The sequence below is a fragment of the Xiphophorus couchianus genome, chromosome 11, assembly GCF_001444195.1.
Source record: "Xiphophorus couchianus chromosome 11, X_couchianus-1.0, whole genome shotgun sequence".
NCBI classification, from domain to species: Eukaryota; Metazoa; Chordata; class Actinopteri; order Cyprinodontiformes; family Poeciliidae; genus Xiphophorus; species Xiphophorus couchianus.
The window spans coordinates 8929227-8942709 of record NC_040238.1 but is presented as its reverse complement, the minus strand read 5'-3'; the positions used below and the strand labels follow the sequence as shown (position 1 = coordinate 8942709).

The window sequence follows — 13483 nt, the reverse complement described above, 5'->3', positions numbered from 1 at the left end:
TTATGTTTTTAAGTCCTTGACTTCCGGTGTCATGCGTTTCTCGGCATAACACCTAGAAGCTGAAATATATTGGCGCAATGCTACTTTACAGTCTACTTACTGGCTGGCATTTGTCCAGAAGCAGAGTTTATTTTTCATTGGCGCTGATTGGCTGTACCACTATGAGTGCATATTAAAGCACATTGTGGGCGGTTATATGCGTGCTTAAAAGAAGGTCTCCAGTAATCAGGGATTTTAGCTTTTCATTAGAAGCTACGGTGCCTAACTATACGGAGGACTGATCCTGTCAAAATTGTCAATGAAAATAGAAGTAAATAAATGACTTGAAGTAATCACTGTGCCAAATATTGCATGCCAAAAAAGACCTTTCCCAACTACCACATTTTCACTGTATTAATTGAATGTCATTAATAATAAATTTTCCATTTAATTTTCAATCTTAATTTTATTTCCGTTTGTTTCATATTTTCCATGTTCTGTATTTTGTTAATGTCAAATTTCACTTGATTTTTTGTTTTTTGCATTTTCAAATTCTATATATATAGACATATAGATGATATATATATATAAATTATATATATATATATATATATATTTCATTTAGGTTTTTTTATTACATTGATTTGTTTTTTCAAATATTTACTTCTTTCACCTCCTTTATAGTTATATGTACAGATTTTTTAATTTTCTTTATGTTCTCTTATATTTCCTTAAAAATAAACATTTTCTTTCATAACAAGAATCAATGTCAGCAACCATGCAGGACAAAACATTTGTATATTAACACTAAATTCCTTCTCTCTGTACATGAGGAACACCATTGGGACATTGGTATTCTACTTTGTCATTTTGTTAAGTCTGCACCAGCTCTTAATATGCAGTCACTAATTAAAAACACAACAACTTCAATTATAAGAGAAAAACATTTTTTTTATTTTTGTTGTGAAACTACGAAACATAGTGTTTGTGTTTTGTCTGCCATCTTCATTTTTTGTGCTGGTGAAATATTTACAACTCTTATCAACAGTTACAGTGTCTGAGAATAAAATTCACAGCTTTTTCTGGACTTTTGATAAAAAGAACAAAACTGGAGGGAAAAAAGCACACCCAAATCACAAAAGTGCAATAAATACACGCCATATGGTTGTCATAGTCGTCAGCAAACACGTCACCTGGTTCATCAGCAGTCATAATACGGACTATTAGAAAACAAAATCATAATCAAATGTGACCAAAAAAAGCTGCAATTATACAAAAGCTACATGATTTACTGTGATTCCTTGGGAAAGCCGACATTCCTTCATCCTGGTTGTTATAAGTCTGTTTATGGTTCATAAGTTCATTTATGTGCTATACAAGACTGACCACATTCAGAAAACAAACCTGTTTGTGGTTAAAAAGTATATAAAAGAAAAGGTAAAAGTTTATGCCATTGTGTTCAGTGAGGAAGACAAGGATAAGGTCTTATTTTCCTGTGAGGAGGAATAGAGTTTATCTACTGAATAAAGACATTTAACACCTCTGGATTTCATCACAACAGAGTGTAAATATTTTAGTTCTAATATGAAATGAAAACATTTACAGGATCTAATCTTTCCAATTCTTCAATGCCGTTCATCTAAAAGCAGGGATCAGAATGACTGTAGCAGCAAGGCATGAAGTTTTAAAACACAGACCAGGGTCTGTTCACCACTATGGGGCAGCAGACAGTATTTGGGTCCACTAGCAGCAGATTCTAGGCTGTTCATGTCTCCTCAGTGGCAATTTTTTAGGCTGCTCATCCGCTGGAGAGAAGCTGTGGTTGGTTAAAGGAAGGACCTGTAGAGCAGTTATAGACTCAGGACCTGCAGAACGACTAAAGTCAAACGAGTTTCTAGAAAACAGAGAAAATCTCTCAACATCACGTCTATTCAGGATAGGACGTTAACTGAATTCACCACCCATCAATCCAATCAATCAATTTACAATTCAACCATCCGATTTATCATCCATCCAACCGAAAATTCTTTCCATCCAATTTAGCATCCATCCAACCGATTTATCATCCATCCATCTGCCAAATTTATAGGAGTACACATATTGCCGTTTTCTGGCCGATCGCCGGTTACCGATCTTTTAAAGAGCCTAACTTGCTGATTCTGATTTTGGCCCAATTTTTTTTTGTCTGAAATGTTGTTCAATATCGCAAGAAAGTTGCCATCCATCCATCCAATTTACTATCCATTCATCCACCAATTAATTTAACATTTAACCATCCATCTAATTTACCATCCCTACATTCATCCATCCAGTTACCATCCATCCAATTTATCATCTATCATCCACAATTTTCCATCCATCCAATCAAATTGCAAAATGCACTCAGCACCAACCATTTTATACCATTTACTTTATGCTACTGCATCATTTGACTCTTCATTTATTATACATGAATTAATGTTTTAGCTGAATTTGTAAAATGTTACCTGCTCAGGGACAATGGACAAAAATTTGGAAAATTCTACTAAATCTGGCATATTTGCATCTGTGCCTTTTGCAAATGTTAATTAATGTGCATGTCCCTTTCAAATATATAAATATAATTAAATCAGTCATTCTGCCATGCATTCAATTGGATGAAGCATGAGAATCTTTCCTCAAACACTTCAGCTAAGTTTTTGCCTTCTACAGAAAAAAAAGCCATCAGGTCATTACCGATAACTACTCTGAAGAACCCCACAACAACAAAAGAAAAAAACATCCTTAATTATGCCTTTAATTTTTGTGTAAACAGTAAAACAGGCAACCAATGAAGAGATCAAAAACCCTAACGGCATGGGCTGTGAAACCTAAACAAGCTGAAAGAGCTGCAGTAAAGAGGCATTTAATGGTCCAGTTAGGGCCAGAAAAAATAAAAAGGTGATATGTTTATTATATTGGTGCAAAACATTTTTACTTCCAGTTATAAAACACATCAAAGTGATATGTACATAAATACTCCAGTTATAATAGGGAAACATGGCAGGATGGAGCCAAAAGTTAAGACTGATAAAACGGGACCAATCAGTCAGAAAGAAATAAGGAGTCTCTAAAGAGAACCTTTATGTCCCTATGGGCTGACTGGAAGATTTTTTTCTCTTGTGAACAAACATACAATTCACAGTCATCAAAAATACATTTTGATCTTCACTTCCTGCATGTTTCAACAATCAATAATCATCCAGCATGAAGAAGAGGCTTCTAAAAAGCCTCAGATCAAGGTTCCTTTTGTGTTTTTTTCTCCTAAAGTTTTATAAAGTGCAGACTATCCAATAAACTACCTGAGTGTTAGTGAGTTAGTGTTGTTTCTACATTTTGCTGAGCTGGTTAGATAATTGAATTGACAAAATGCTTATTTTTCCAAGAGTGTGTCTGTAAAGCCCGAATAACCTCTAGTTTTCCTCTCTGAGTTGGTTCGTAATGTTCTACAATCATCTTAAATGCTGCTTGTTTTAAGTTAAAATGGCAGATTCTACTGAAGAAATGAGAGTTTTAATCCAGGGGTGCCCAAAGTCGGTCCTCAAGGGCCGGCATCCTGCACGTTTTAGTTCTCTTCCTGGTTGTACCAACAACCTTTTCAGCATGTCAGTGTTCTTCTGGCGAGCCACCATTTGATCCAGGTGTGTTAAACCAGGGAGAGAACTAAAACAAGCAGGATGCCGGCCCCTGAGGACCGACTTTGGGCACCTCTGTCATATAATTTGGTGACACCTGTGGACAAATGTGGTAATTGCAGGTGTTTGAGGCTTCATCAAGTCTACTTCAATAACCACAACACTGGGATTTCCAAATGAGAGAAACCTGCTGCTTTCACTAAATATTTTACAGAACCCATGTTCAAATTTTGATTTGTTTTAACTGTAAAAGTTTGAATGAATATTGTCACATTCCTAAAATAATGTCCCAAGTAATTTTTGCCAACAAAATCACCACATCTCTTTTGCCCAAAGATGAATGCAGCACGTACGTGTTAGGAGCTGTTTCTTTTTGAAAAAATGCATGTTTATAACAGTTATCATAGAAAAACAAAAACAATATTCAGGCCTTAACGGAATTCAATGTGAAAAAACCTCTTCTGACACCTAAAATCGGATCCCTCTTAGCAACAACTCTTAGAACAAACTATCAGGAGCTCACAAAGACCAAACAACAGTTAAAATGTTGTCAGCTTCATGCTACTTAAGAGAAACTTTAGATCTTGCGCCAGGATGTTTCTTGCTGAAATGCACCTTGGGAGTTGTAGTTTTGGGGGGAAAGGATTAAAACTCTCACTTAGCATAAACAAGATGCACCAAGCACAAGGCCTTTAAATTCATACACAGAGATGTTTTCTTCACGTCTGCAGCAAAAACATAATAAAAACAAAAAAAGAAACACTGTGCTTGTGTGTTTGCATATACAATTTTCTAAATGCTCTAAAAATAAAGTGTGAATATTAAATATTTTTCAGATTTGTTTTGATTCGTCATCAGTGTAAACTGAACTCTAGTACCATTGTTGATTTAATTTTGCGCTACTTATGTACATTATTTGTGTGAGTTTAGTATAAAAGTCTGAGATTCTTTTTGCTGGAATGACTTCAAACAACTAAAACCAGCTGGTTAGTAACAGAAACAAAACAGAAAATAAAGATGGAGGCGCTCCAGAGCCATCTTACATGTACCGACTATCCACATGAGAAGTGCTGAGCTGCTTTAAAATGTGTTTCTTCACCGTTTTGAGTTGTCTTTTTTTGTGTCCAATATGTTTTTAACTCTTCACGATACCAGCAAGAGTTCGCCCTGCAGCGAGGGAGCAACAGGTTCAGAGGAGAAAGATACTTTGAAATGCTTCTCTACACGTCGTCGGCCGGCAGGTCGGGGATGCTGGTCTTTGCTCGCGTCAAAAACGCAATCTTCTCTCTGGAAAATAAACAGAAAATATGATATGTTAAAAAAGCAGATTCTAACATATTTTAGATTACATCCAAAATAAAGTCTAACTTTTACACTCAGCCAGCCACAGCTTCTGTGTAATTTAGACTTCTTGATAATAAATAGTAAATTTAAATGCATAATTAGATAAGCTAAATAACAAAAAAAATCTAAACAAAATAAAAATCTAAATAAAGATAACAATTTTATAACAATCTAGAATAAAATAAATAAAAATCTAACTTAAGAAACTTTTTTAAAAGAATAAACAAATAAATACAAGAGCAAAATAAATAAATAAGTAAAGTAATCAAAATAAATGAAAACAAAAGAAATAAAGAACCTAAATAAAAAATAAAATATCTAAATAAATGTATAAAAATCTGAATAAAAAAGTAAAATTAACAAATAAATACAATCAAACAAAACAAATAAATAAATAAATAAATCTAAATAAATCAAGAATTTCAATAAATAACCAAATAAAATACACGCCAAGTAATAAGTGTGTAATATAAATCATTGCATTAATTATATTACTTCTTTATGTCCTGATTCAATTACTATATTTTCTGGACTAAGTTGCTTTGGAATATAAGTCACAAAAGTCAAAAAATGCGTCAGGAAGTAGAAAAAAACATAAGTCACACCTGTCCCAGGACCAGCCAAACTATGAAAAAACTGACTTGTCATACAAAAAATACGGGAAATAACTGGGACCTGATCTACCTACCTAAAGGTCTGGACCTCAGACAGTTCTTTCCGACTCTGTCCTCTGATCTTGTGGACGTCCTTGGCTGCTGCCTTCATCATCTTCTCTACCCGTTTCTCCTGCAGCTGCTCCTCTCGAGTCTGAAACAGAGAAGATGTTGAAACTGCTGTTCCCTTAGTGGGATCGTTCTCCTGTCTGGTGGGTTTTCTAACCTGTTTCTCAGCCTGTTTGAGGAGCAGACGGAAGCGCTCGTCCTCTTGGACCCAGGCAGGCAGCTCCCTCTGTCCCTGCTGCCTTGCCTTCTCCAGCTGCATCTTCAGCTCCCGCAGAACCCGCAGCTCCTGAGTCAGCCGGGTCTGCCGTGTCCGGGACACCTGCAGGTCCAGCTCCAGGTCCAGGGAAGTGCGGAGGAGACCGTCCAGACCTTTCACCTGCACTGCAGGCTGGCGAGAGGACAGACAGAAACACTTAAAGGGGCAGTATTGTGGGTTTTCCAGGCATATAGTGACATTTTACAGCTTCTATTGTCATAAAAATGCTACATGTGAAATATTACGCAAAAGAAATTTGACTTTCTAATTTAACATCTTGAAATTGGGACTTTGTTTCTTTAAGAAACTACTGCTTTTTCCAAAACTCCCTCTTCAGGAGGTCATCACAACATGGCTCCTCCATTAACCCTTTAACAATGCTTTTACCAGTGTTACACTGAGAAGTAGCTCATACAAAGAGCTTAGCTGATGAGCAATTTCACCACGTGTTAGCTAATTGCTGCTGGTTAGTCTGAAGGAGCTGAGTGGTGGAGTTGCGGGGAAGGGTGCTCTGTGAGGTGGAACTTTGGAAACTGCAGCGCCAAGGACATGAAGCCAGAAATTCTCATTTTCAATGACAAGTACATTTTTTTATAAAAATGCTTTCATCGTCCCGGACGAGCCCCCAAAGACATAGAGGAGACGATGCCAGTAATAGAAAGGATGACTTATTTCTTCCTTTAACATAAGGTGCATCACCTATTTATGTTTCTAAGGTACTTCTAAATGCTTATCTGAGATGTTTTGCAGTTATTCTATATGTTTTATGTCAGACTGGTCAATATCATCAAACAGAAAAACTCTAAACACAGCCCAAATATTCCTGGACTGGCACCACAATATGCTTAGTAAACCAGAGTTTAAACAGAGACGACTGCATGAATGAAAAGGATTCTCTCTACCTACCCTTTTCATGCGCATGCTGCGTCTTTCTGAGGCATTTCTGACAAACGGAGACTTCTTGGAGAGTGTGGAGCTGTCGCTGTCGCTGCGATTAATCTGCAGAATGAAACCATTAGATTAAAGACACAACTGTAGCAAAGTTTTTTTTCTTTCAGCTGATGGTGAAGGCTGTCAGTTACCCTGCAAATGTACTGGCTCTGAGGTCCAGGGGAGAAAGTCTTGGAGCGGATGATGGTGTTGCCCCTCATAAAGGGGTTCTGCTGGTGGAAGTCAGGACGGCGCTCCTTGGGTCGAACCACCGACCACTGATGACATGCTGACAAATTGTCAATGCTTGTCTCTTTGTTGACCTGGAAGATAGTGATACATCGATATCAAGACAGATAAGACCAGGACGCATCTACCAACTTGTCTTCTTGCTCAAAAGGTAGAAATAAAAGCAGTTACCTTCTCAGTGATGGGTGCCGTGGGAGTGGATTTGGCCACCTTCTGCTCCTCTTCATTCTCCTCTTTCTCTCCAACCCATTGACTGTTGTCAGGGTAAAACTCTTCCTCTTCATCCTGAGTTTCCACACCCTCCTCATCATTTTCTTCTTCCTCTTCATCAGACATGTCTACCTCAAGAGGATCGCCTTGCCTGATGATCAACAGACACATTTTTATTCCATCCTAGTCCGGTAGAATCTAGGACTGCTTGGCAAAAATTTGACCAGAAAAGTATTTTTGCATCGTCACGTCTACAGAAATGGAAGTTTGAAAACCAACATGAACTTTGGGAGTTGTTTATGTTTAAAAACTTTAACACAACCAGCGGTTTTCAAATTAAAGACATGATTCTGAGATTAAAGTTTGAATTCTGAGATTCAAGTCAAAATCCATGTCAGAATTTTAAGAAAAACACTGTAATTCTGTGATTGAAGTACAAATTCTAAGATTAAAGTCTGAGTTCGAGATCAAAGAAAAGTCAGAATTATGAGAAAAACAACATCTTGAGATTCAAGTCAACATTTTCAGAAAAGAAGTCACATTTCTGAGATTAAAGTTTCTTTTTTCTTTTCCAGTGGCCCTAATCCTCTTTTGTAAGCATAAGAGATCTGGGTTTACATATGTTGGATCACTACTAGAACAGGTTTAAATAACAAATGGGCATCAAACACTGTTCAAGAAGGGACTAGTTTATATTTTCAAAGTAGAGCTTTCAAAATAAGACTCTTGTTTCGTCATTTAAAAGCATGTTCTATAAAACAAGTGAAACCAAACCAGTGACGAAAGGAGCTTATTTTTGTCTTTTTCAAACAAAGAACACAAATGAAGACTTTTCACATTTAAAGTCTAACTGTTTCATAGGTTCAATTATGAAAGTAGTCTCAATTAAAGAAATAATGCTGATTTATGGTTTGTCACCATTGGGTAGTTTTGTAGTCTGTTAATACCGCAACAGAAATACACAATGAATCAAGAAACAGAAAACTGTTTTGATAGGTTACCTATCATTTTGCCACACTTTGACTTTCTATTACATCATTCTGTGTGGTTCAACACAAACAGAGCGGAGCAAGACACATGTAAGGAAAGGTTGGAAAACATACCACTCATCAGTCTCAGGAGGCTGGACTCCTTCGTGTGTCTGAAACAAAAAAATCTCATAAATAATTATTGGCTCAAAAACACCAATAAAGTGGGCAGAAGTACCAATTATACAGAGTTAATGCTGATAAATCTGGCTGGACAAGCTGTTAATTCTAAGAATCTGCACTAGGTGTCAGTTCCTCTGTAGTTACCCTGCCAGAGCTGCCCTGTGCTCTTGTTTCCTTGTCCTTGTTGTTAATCTCAGACATGTGGAGGCGACTCAGCAGGTTGTACCACTTGGTGCATCGCTCCTCTGAACAGCTGACATCAGCCAGGCTGATCTGGGCTCCGGCCTGAAGGAGAGGAAAAACAATCAGAAGACTTCCTGTTCAGGTCCTTCTGCTCTAATGCTGAGAAACATATTTAAATCTTTAAAAATCCTATAAATAAGAGCTGAACAGGGACCCACCAGACATTGCTCATGGCCCGACTTGCTGGTGTTACAGATGTCAACCCTGAGGGTCTTCTGCCGCAATCCATTGTGTGACGTCTGCATGCCGAACACCTCATTGATGGCCACCACGTCCTGAGGGAGCAGGCCTCGTGTTCGGAAGAGGCAGCAGGTGGCCTGAATGGGTGGCAGCACCGCCACGCGGACGTACCTGCAGGAAACATGTTGGGTCACCATTTGTTCTTTCATTTAACACAGGAGTCATGACGGCAGAAATTAGCTCATACATTTTCTGATCAGCCGGCATAAAGAGGGCACTGCAGTTAGACAGCTGTATGATAGAGACGATGAAGCGTTGGTCTCTGGATTCGTAGCGGAAGCCGAGCTGGACCTGGGAGCAGCCGGAAGCAGACCGGTCCTCATAGGAGCTCAGGAGGAGTTCTGTAGGGAGGCCTGGCCTGGAGAAGAAACAGAGAGAGGGGAAACATATACACTTTTCCTTACAAAAAACTGGCTTTAAAGCTACAGTATGTTACATATAAAAAATATATATTTTTACATATTTGTTGAAAAAAAAAAAACACAAGCTCCTATTCTCCCAATGCTAACTAGAAACAACCAATTAGGGCCAGGAGGCGGGCCTTAGGTCTTAGCGCTGTCCATCACCCTTCCGTTTGGCACTGCTAGTTAACATTGCCACCGATGATATTTCTCCACCGTTAGCAAACTGAGCAGGGAGTACATGAGGATGACTGAAAGCGCTAAGACCCTCCTCCTGGATCTGATTGGTTGTTTTTGTTTGTGAGTGTTGCATTTCTTTAGACGGCAATAGTAGCTCAGAGGGGAGGTGGAGGAGGTCAATCTTTTCACAGATTATCAGTGTCATAACAAACGGTCATGACTTGGTGACAGTTTTAACAAATATGTAAAGAAGATTTTTTTGAATAAAAGTTACATACTGCACTTTCAATGCAAATAAAAATAAAGAAGAAACGATGCAAAAATGAAAATGAAACATACTTGCGTTCTGATGGTTCGTAAACTCCACTATCACCGGCCACTGACTCATCGGATACAGCTGAGGTCACACCCATCTTCTTTGGCCCCGCCCCTCGAGTCTGAGCACCTACATTCAACAGTTATGACAAAGAAAAATAAAACAGTGTACAATGCGACAAGGCAGCAAATCTCCAGGCTTCCTGAATGTCTTTTTCATTAGTTTTGGGCTGATTTTTAACTCACTTGCTAACAGGTTTTACTAAAGCTAGAGCTCATAAAATGGATCAAAACCACAGATTGTATTTAAGCAGCAGAAACAATTTTAAATATAAAGAATTTTATTACTGTCAATTTTGATTTATACTTTTCATAAAGAAAAAAGTACATAAAGTTAAATGTTTAGACAAGAGGTCTGCAGCCTGCAGCCACTAGCGGCTCTTTGGGCCTCCAACACTTTGGCTAAAAATGATAAAACGCCAACTAATGGTTTTAAATATAAATATAGTAATAAATCTATCTATATTATTGCTATTCTAACTATTACTGCTAACAGTATTGTTATCATTTCAACTATTCCAGTTCTTACTATTACTTCTGCTGTAATTACTACCACTATTATTATCATTCCCATTATTACTATTGTTACTACTATTATTGCTATATTATTATTAATATTACAACTATCACTATTACTACTATTACATTAATACTACTATTGCTATTAACATTATTATCACGACTCTGTGTTTATCATTACTATAATTGCAGCTGCATTTAGAGAGACTAAAATATTCAAATTGCAGCATCCCTGAAAGCGAAACGTCGCATGGACTTGTTTTATTTGTGCAAGTTGAACAACAGGAGGTCAGTGAGAAAGTCCTGCATGTATAATGAGCAATGAGCTGAGCTCTGGCAGCAGCAACGGAAACCGAACCAGAAACCAGACACCAGGTCCACCTTTCACCTGCGACTCTGACAGGAGTCACGTTCTGCCTCTCACAGGCAGCTTCCACCTCCATCTGACCCACTCTGATGTTTACAGATCAAACAACAAATGTAATATTCTATCTATTTTTTAAAATTTAACATAATACAACCAGCATTTTTTTTGTTCCCCACAGAGAGTGTCTAATTTTTCTGCAATGATAAAACTGCTAATAAACTTGCTTCACTGTCATAAATGGAGGAAGGAGAAGGTAAACTGAGTGTGTTGCCACAAGGTTAATTTAGCTGATTTTACTCGTGTGTTTGAAGAGGAAAATAAAAACTTCCACAGCGCTCCGATGTAAAGATGCAAAACAAAAATTTATTCCATATTTTTTGCATTATCCTTTACAAGAGCAATTAAATCCTAAATAACCTCCACAAAACAAACTACGGTTGAAAAACCGTGTGGCTTTGTCGATCTTACTTGCAGCACCTTCCCTTCTCTCTCCTATCTAACCTTCATTAACGCTCCAGCGCGGCACACCTCATTTGCATAAATTGCAAAATGGCCAATTAAGTTATAAAGCATACAAACTTAAAATAAAACACTTATTCACAATAAAACATTGTGAAATTAGCTACATGCAATATAATAATGCTACCTAAACCTCAACAAATGCACTTATTAAATTACTAATTAAACAAGTAAGTTTTAACAGTAACTGAATATTTTATACATTAACTTGGCCTCCACACTGAGGAACGTCCAGCAGTGCAACGTGAAACAAGGAAAACTGTCCACAATAGGAAGCAGCAGGAGGAAAAGGTTGTAGCTCTATTAGAAAACAGCTGAAATCCAATCCCTCCATCTCACTCACGGTTTAGATTTCTTATCACTAGTTGATTCAGGATTCATGGTATTCTGCTTTCCAGTGAAGCTGAATCATTTTCTCTGATATCTTTGTAACACAGGAAGTGAAGATTGGCCCTGAAGTCTCAGAGCTGTGCAGTTCCTTCTTACTTTTCATTATCCAGATGTAATCCAGCTCTGACGGGACAGGGCAGGGATAAGTTTGGGAACCTCTAAACTAGGCAACCCTCTGCAGGAGACGGGCTTTTAGGTCAAAAATGGTAATAATGTGCACTATGTTATATTATAATATTAACGCATTACAACTTTTAAACGTTAGCATTACTGTTGACAGGCTGACTTTCTATTGAACCATGACTGATGCTAGGAAGAGGCACAGTGTTCTGGGTAAATGGCTGACCTTTGCCCTCATCTCCAAGGACATTGTTGAGGTTCTGCTTGTCCTCCAGCTGCTCTCTCCGCTGCTCCTCGGGATCCAGCTCCAGCTCTGCCAGCCTGCTGCGCAGCTCCAGGTCCAGTCCAACCCCGCCGGGCCCCGTCTCCCCCGACAGGAAAGTGGTGTCCGAAACCAGCGGCGAGCATGGCGGCGACAGCGACGACAGAGATGAGCGTGGAGACAACGAGTTCATGGAGCGTGGCGTTTCGGACAGCCTGAGGGCCTGGACCCGGGAAGACTCGGCGCCGCCCGGCCCGGCATCATCGGACCGCTCGGCGCAGCGCTGGCCGCAGCCCGTCACCACCTCGTGCTCGTGGATGGTGGTGATGGAACTGGAGGGCCGGTAGCCGACAGGGCCGCCGTCCTGCAGGAGGCTGTCCAGCTTGCTGCGCAGGTCCGGGTCGGCCAGCTCAGGCTGCTCCAGGTAGAGGTCGGTGAAGCTGAGGGAGGAGGCGGAGCCAAGGCTGGATGTGGTGGCAAGCGAACCGCGGCTGGATGCCAGCGACCCGCGGCTGCTGCCAGACGAACAGGACAGAGTGCTGGCCGACAGGCTGAGGGAAAAACAATAAAAATATTAAATATTTCGGAAGATGATGATTAGTAATGAAATGTTTCAGTTCACTTCCATTTAAGAATGGGTGGTAAGGAGTTTTATCACAATGTTTTGTAATATTATTGTATGACAGAGTATTAGTTCCTAAAAAAAATTTAAAATGTAAAAAACTTTAATTCCGAGAATAATAATTACGAGAAATTGTAATATGATTTTATTTGAGTAATGCTACGACTATTCTCATAATATCTTGAAATAAAAATTAAATTAAGCATTTGTTGATGCTCTCTTGAAAATAAACAGGAGAAAATAGTAAAAATAACATTTTAGTCAGTTTTTTTAACTGAAATTTTTATCACAAGATATTTTTCACAATAAATAATACTCCATGACATTCGCACAATATTTTAAAACGTTTTGCACACATTTGTGATGGAAATGCAGCTAATGACTGAAAGTTGCTTTTCAGGAAAAAAAAAAAAGGACAAAAAGGAAAGTTACTTTCATAGATCTTCAGATTATTTGGAAGGAAGAGAAATAAAGTTTGAACCAGGTTAAAACCCAAAATGTTTTTGACTCCTTCATCATCATGGAGGGTTTGCTTTGGGCACCAGCATCAGGTGTGTTTATTTTTTACTGAGCTTCGCTTCCTGAGCTCAGACTGAACATTTTGATGGAGGAGAAGAACCAACCTCCTCAGCTGCGTCTGCAGAGACGTGGCCAGTCGAACCGTCTCCTCCAGCTCCCGCACCAACTCGCTCCTCTTGCAGTGGAGTCGCAGCCTGAAAAGACAGACATGTTTGGAAAAAAAATTTAAAAT

General features: G+C 38.6%; 1 protein-coding gene across 2 annotated transcripts in view; it reads right to left on the bottom strand.

Annotated features, from left to right (window-relative positions):
- Positions 1–909: 909 nt before the first annotated feature.
- wwc1 (WW and C2 domain containing 1) overlaps positions 910–13483 on the bottom strand; it is a 38838-nt gene continuing 26264 nt past the window's right edge. Inside the window, exons 10-22 of one of the 2 annotated variants that reach the window (XM_028031204.1) lie at positions 13356–13445; positions 12075–12661; positions 9898–10003; positions 9165–9335; positions 8896–9088; positions 8639–8779; positions 8447–8484; positions 7305–7494; positions 7037–7207; positions 6861–6953; positions 5856–6086; positions 5665–5783; positions 910–4919 (exon numbers count right to left, since the gene is read on the bottom strand). In XM_028031204.1, coding sequence (XP_027887005.1) covers positions 4853–4919; positions 5665–5783; positions 5856–6086; positions 6861–6953; positions 7037–7207; positions 7305–7494; positions 8447–8484; positions 8639–8779; positions 8896–9088; positions 9165–9335; positions 9898–10003; positions 12075–12661; positions 13356–13445 — 2197 coding nt within the window. In that variant the 3' untranslated portion in view covers positions 910–4852. Of the gene's footprint in view, positions 4920–5664; positions 6087–6860; positions 6954–7036; positions 7208–7304; positions 7495–8446; positions 8485–8638; positions 8780–8895; positions 9089–9164; positions 9336–9897; positions 10004–12074; positions 12662–13355; positions 13446–13483 lie in introns of both variants that reach the window. The other variant, XM_028031203.1, reaches the window with a different exon arrangement.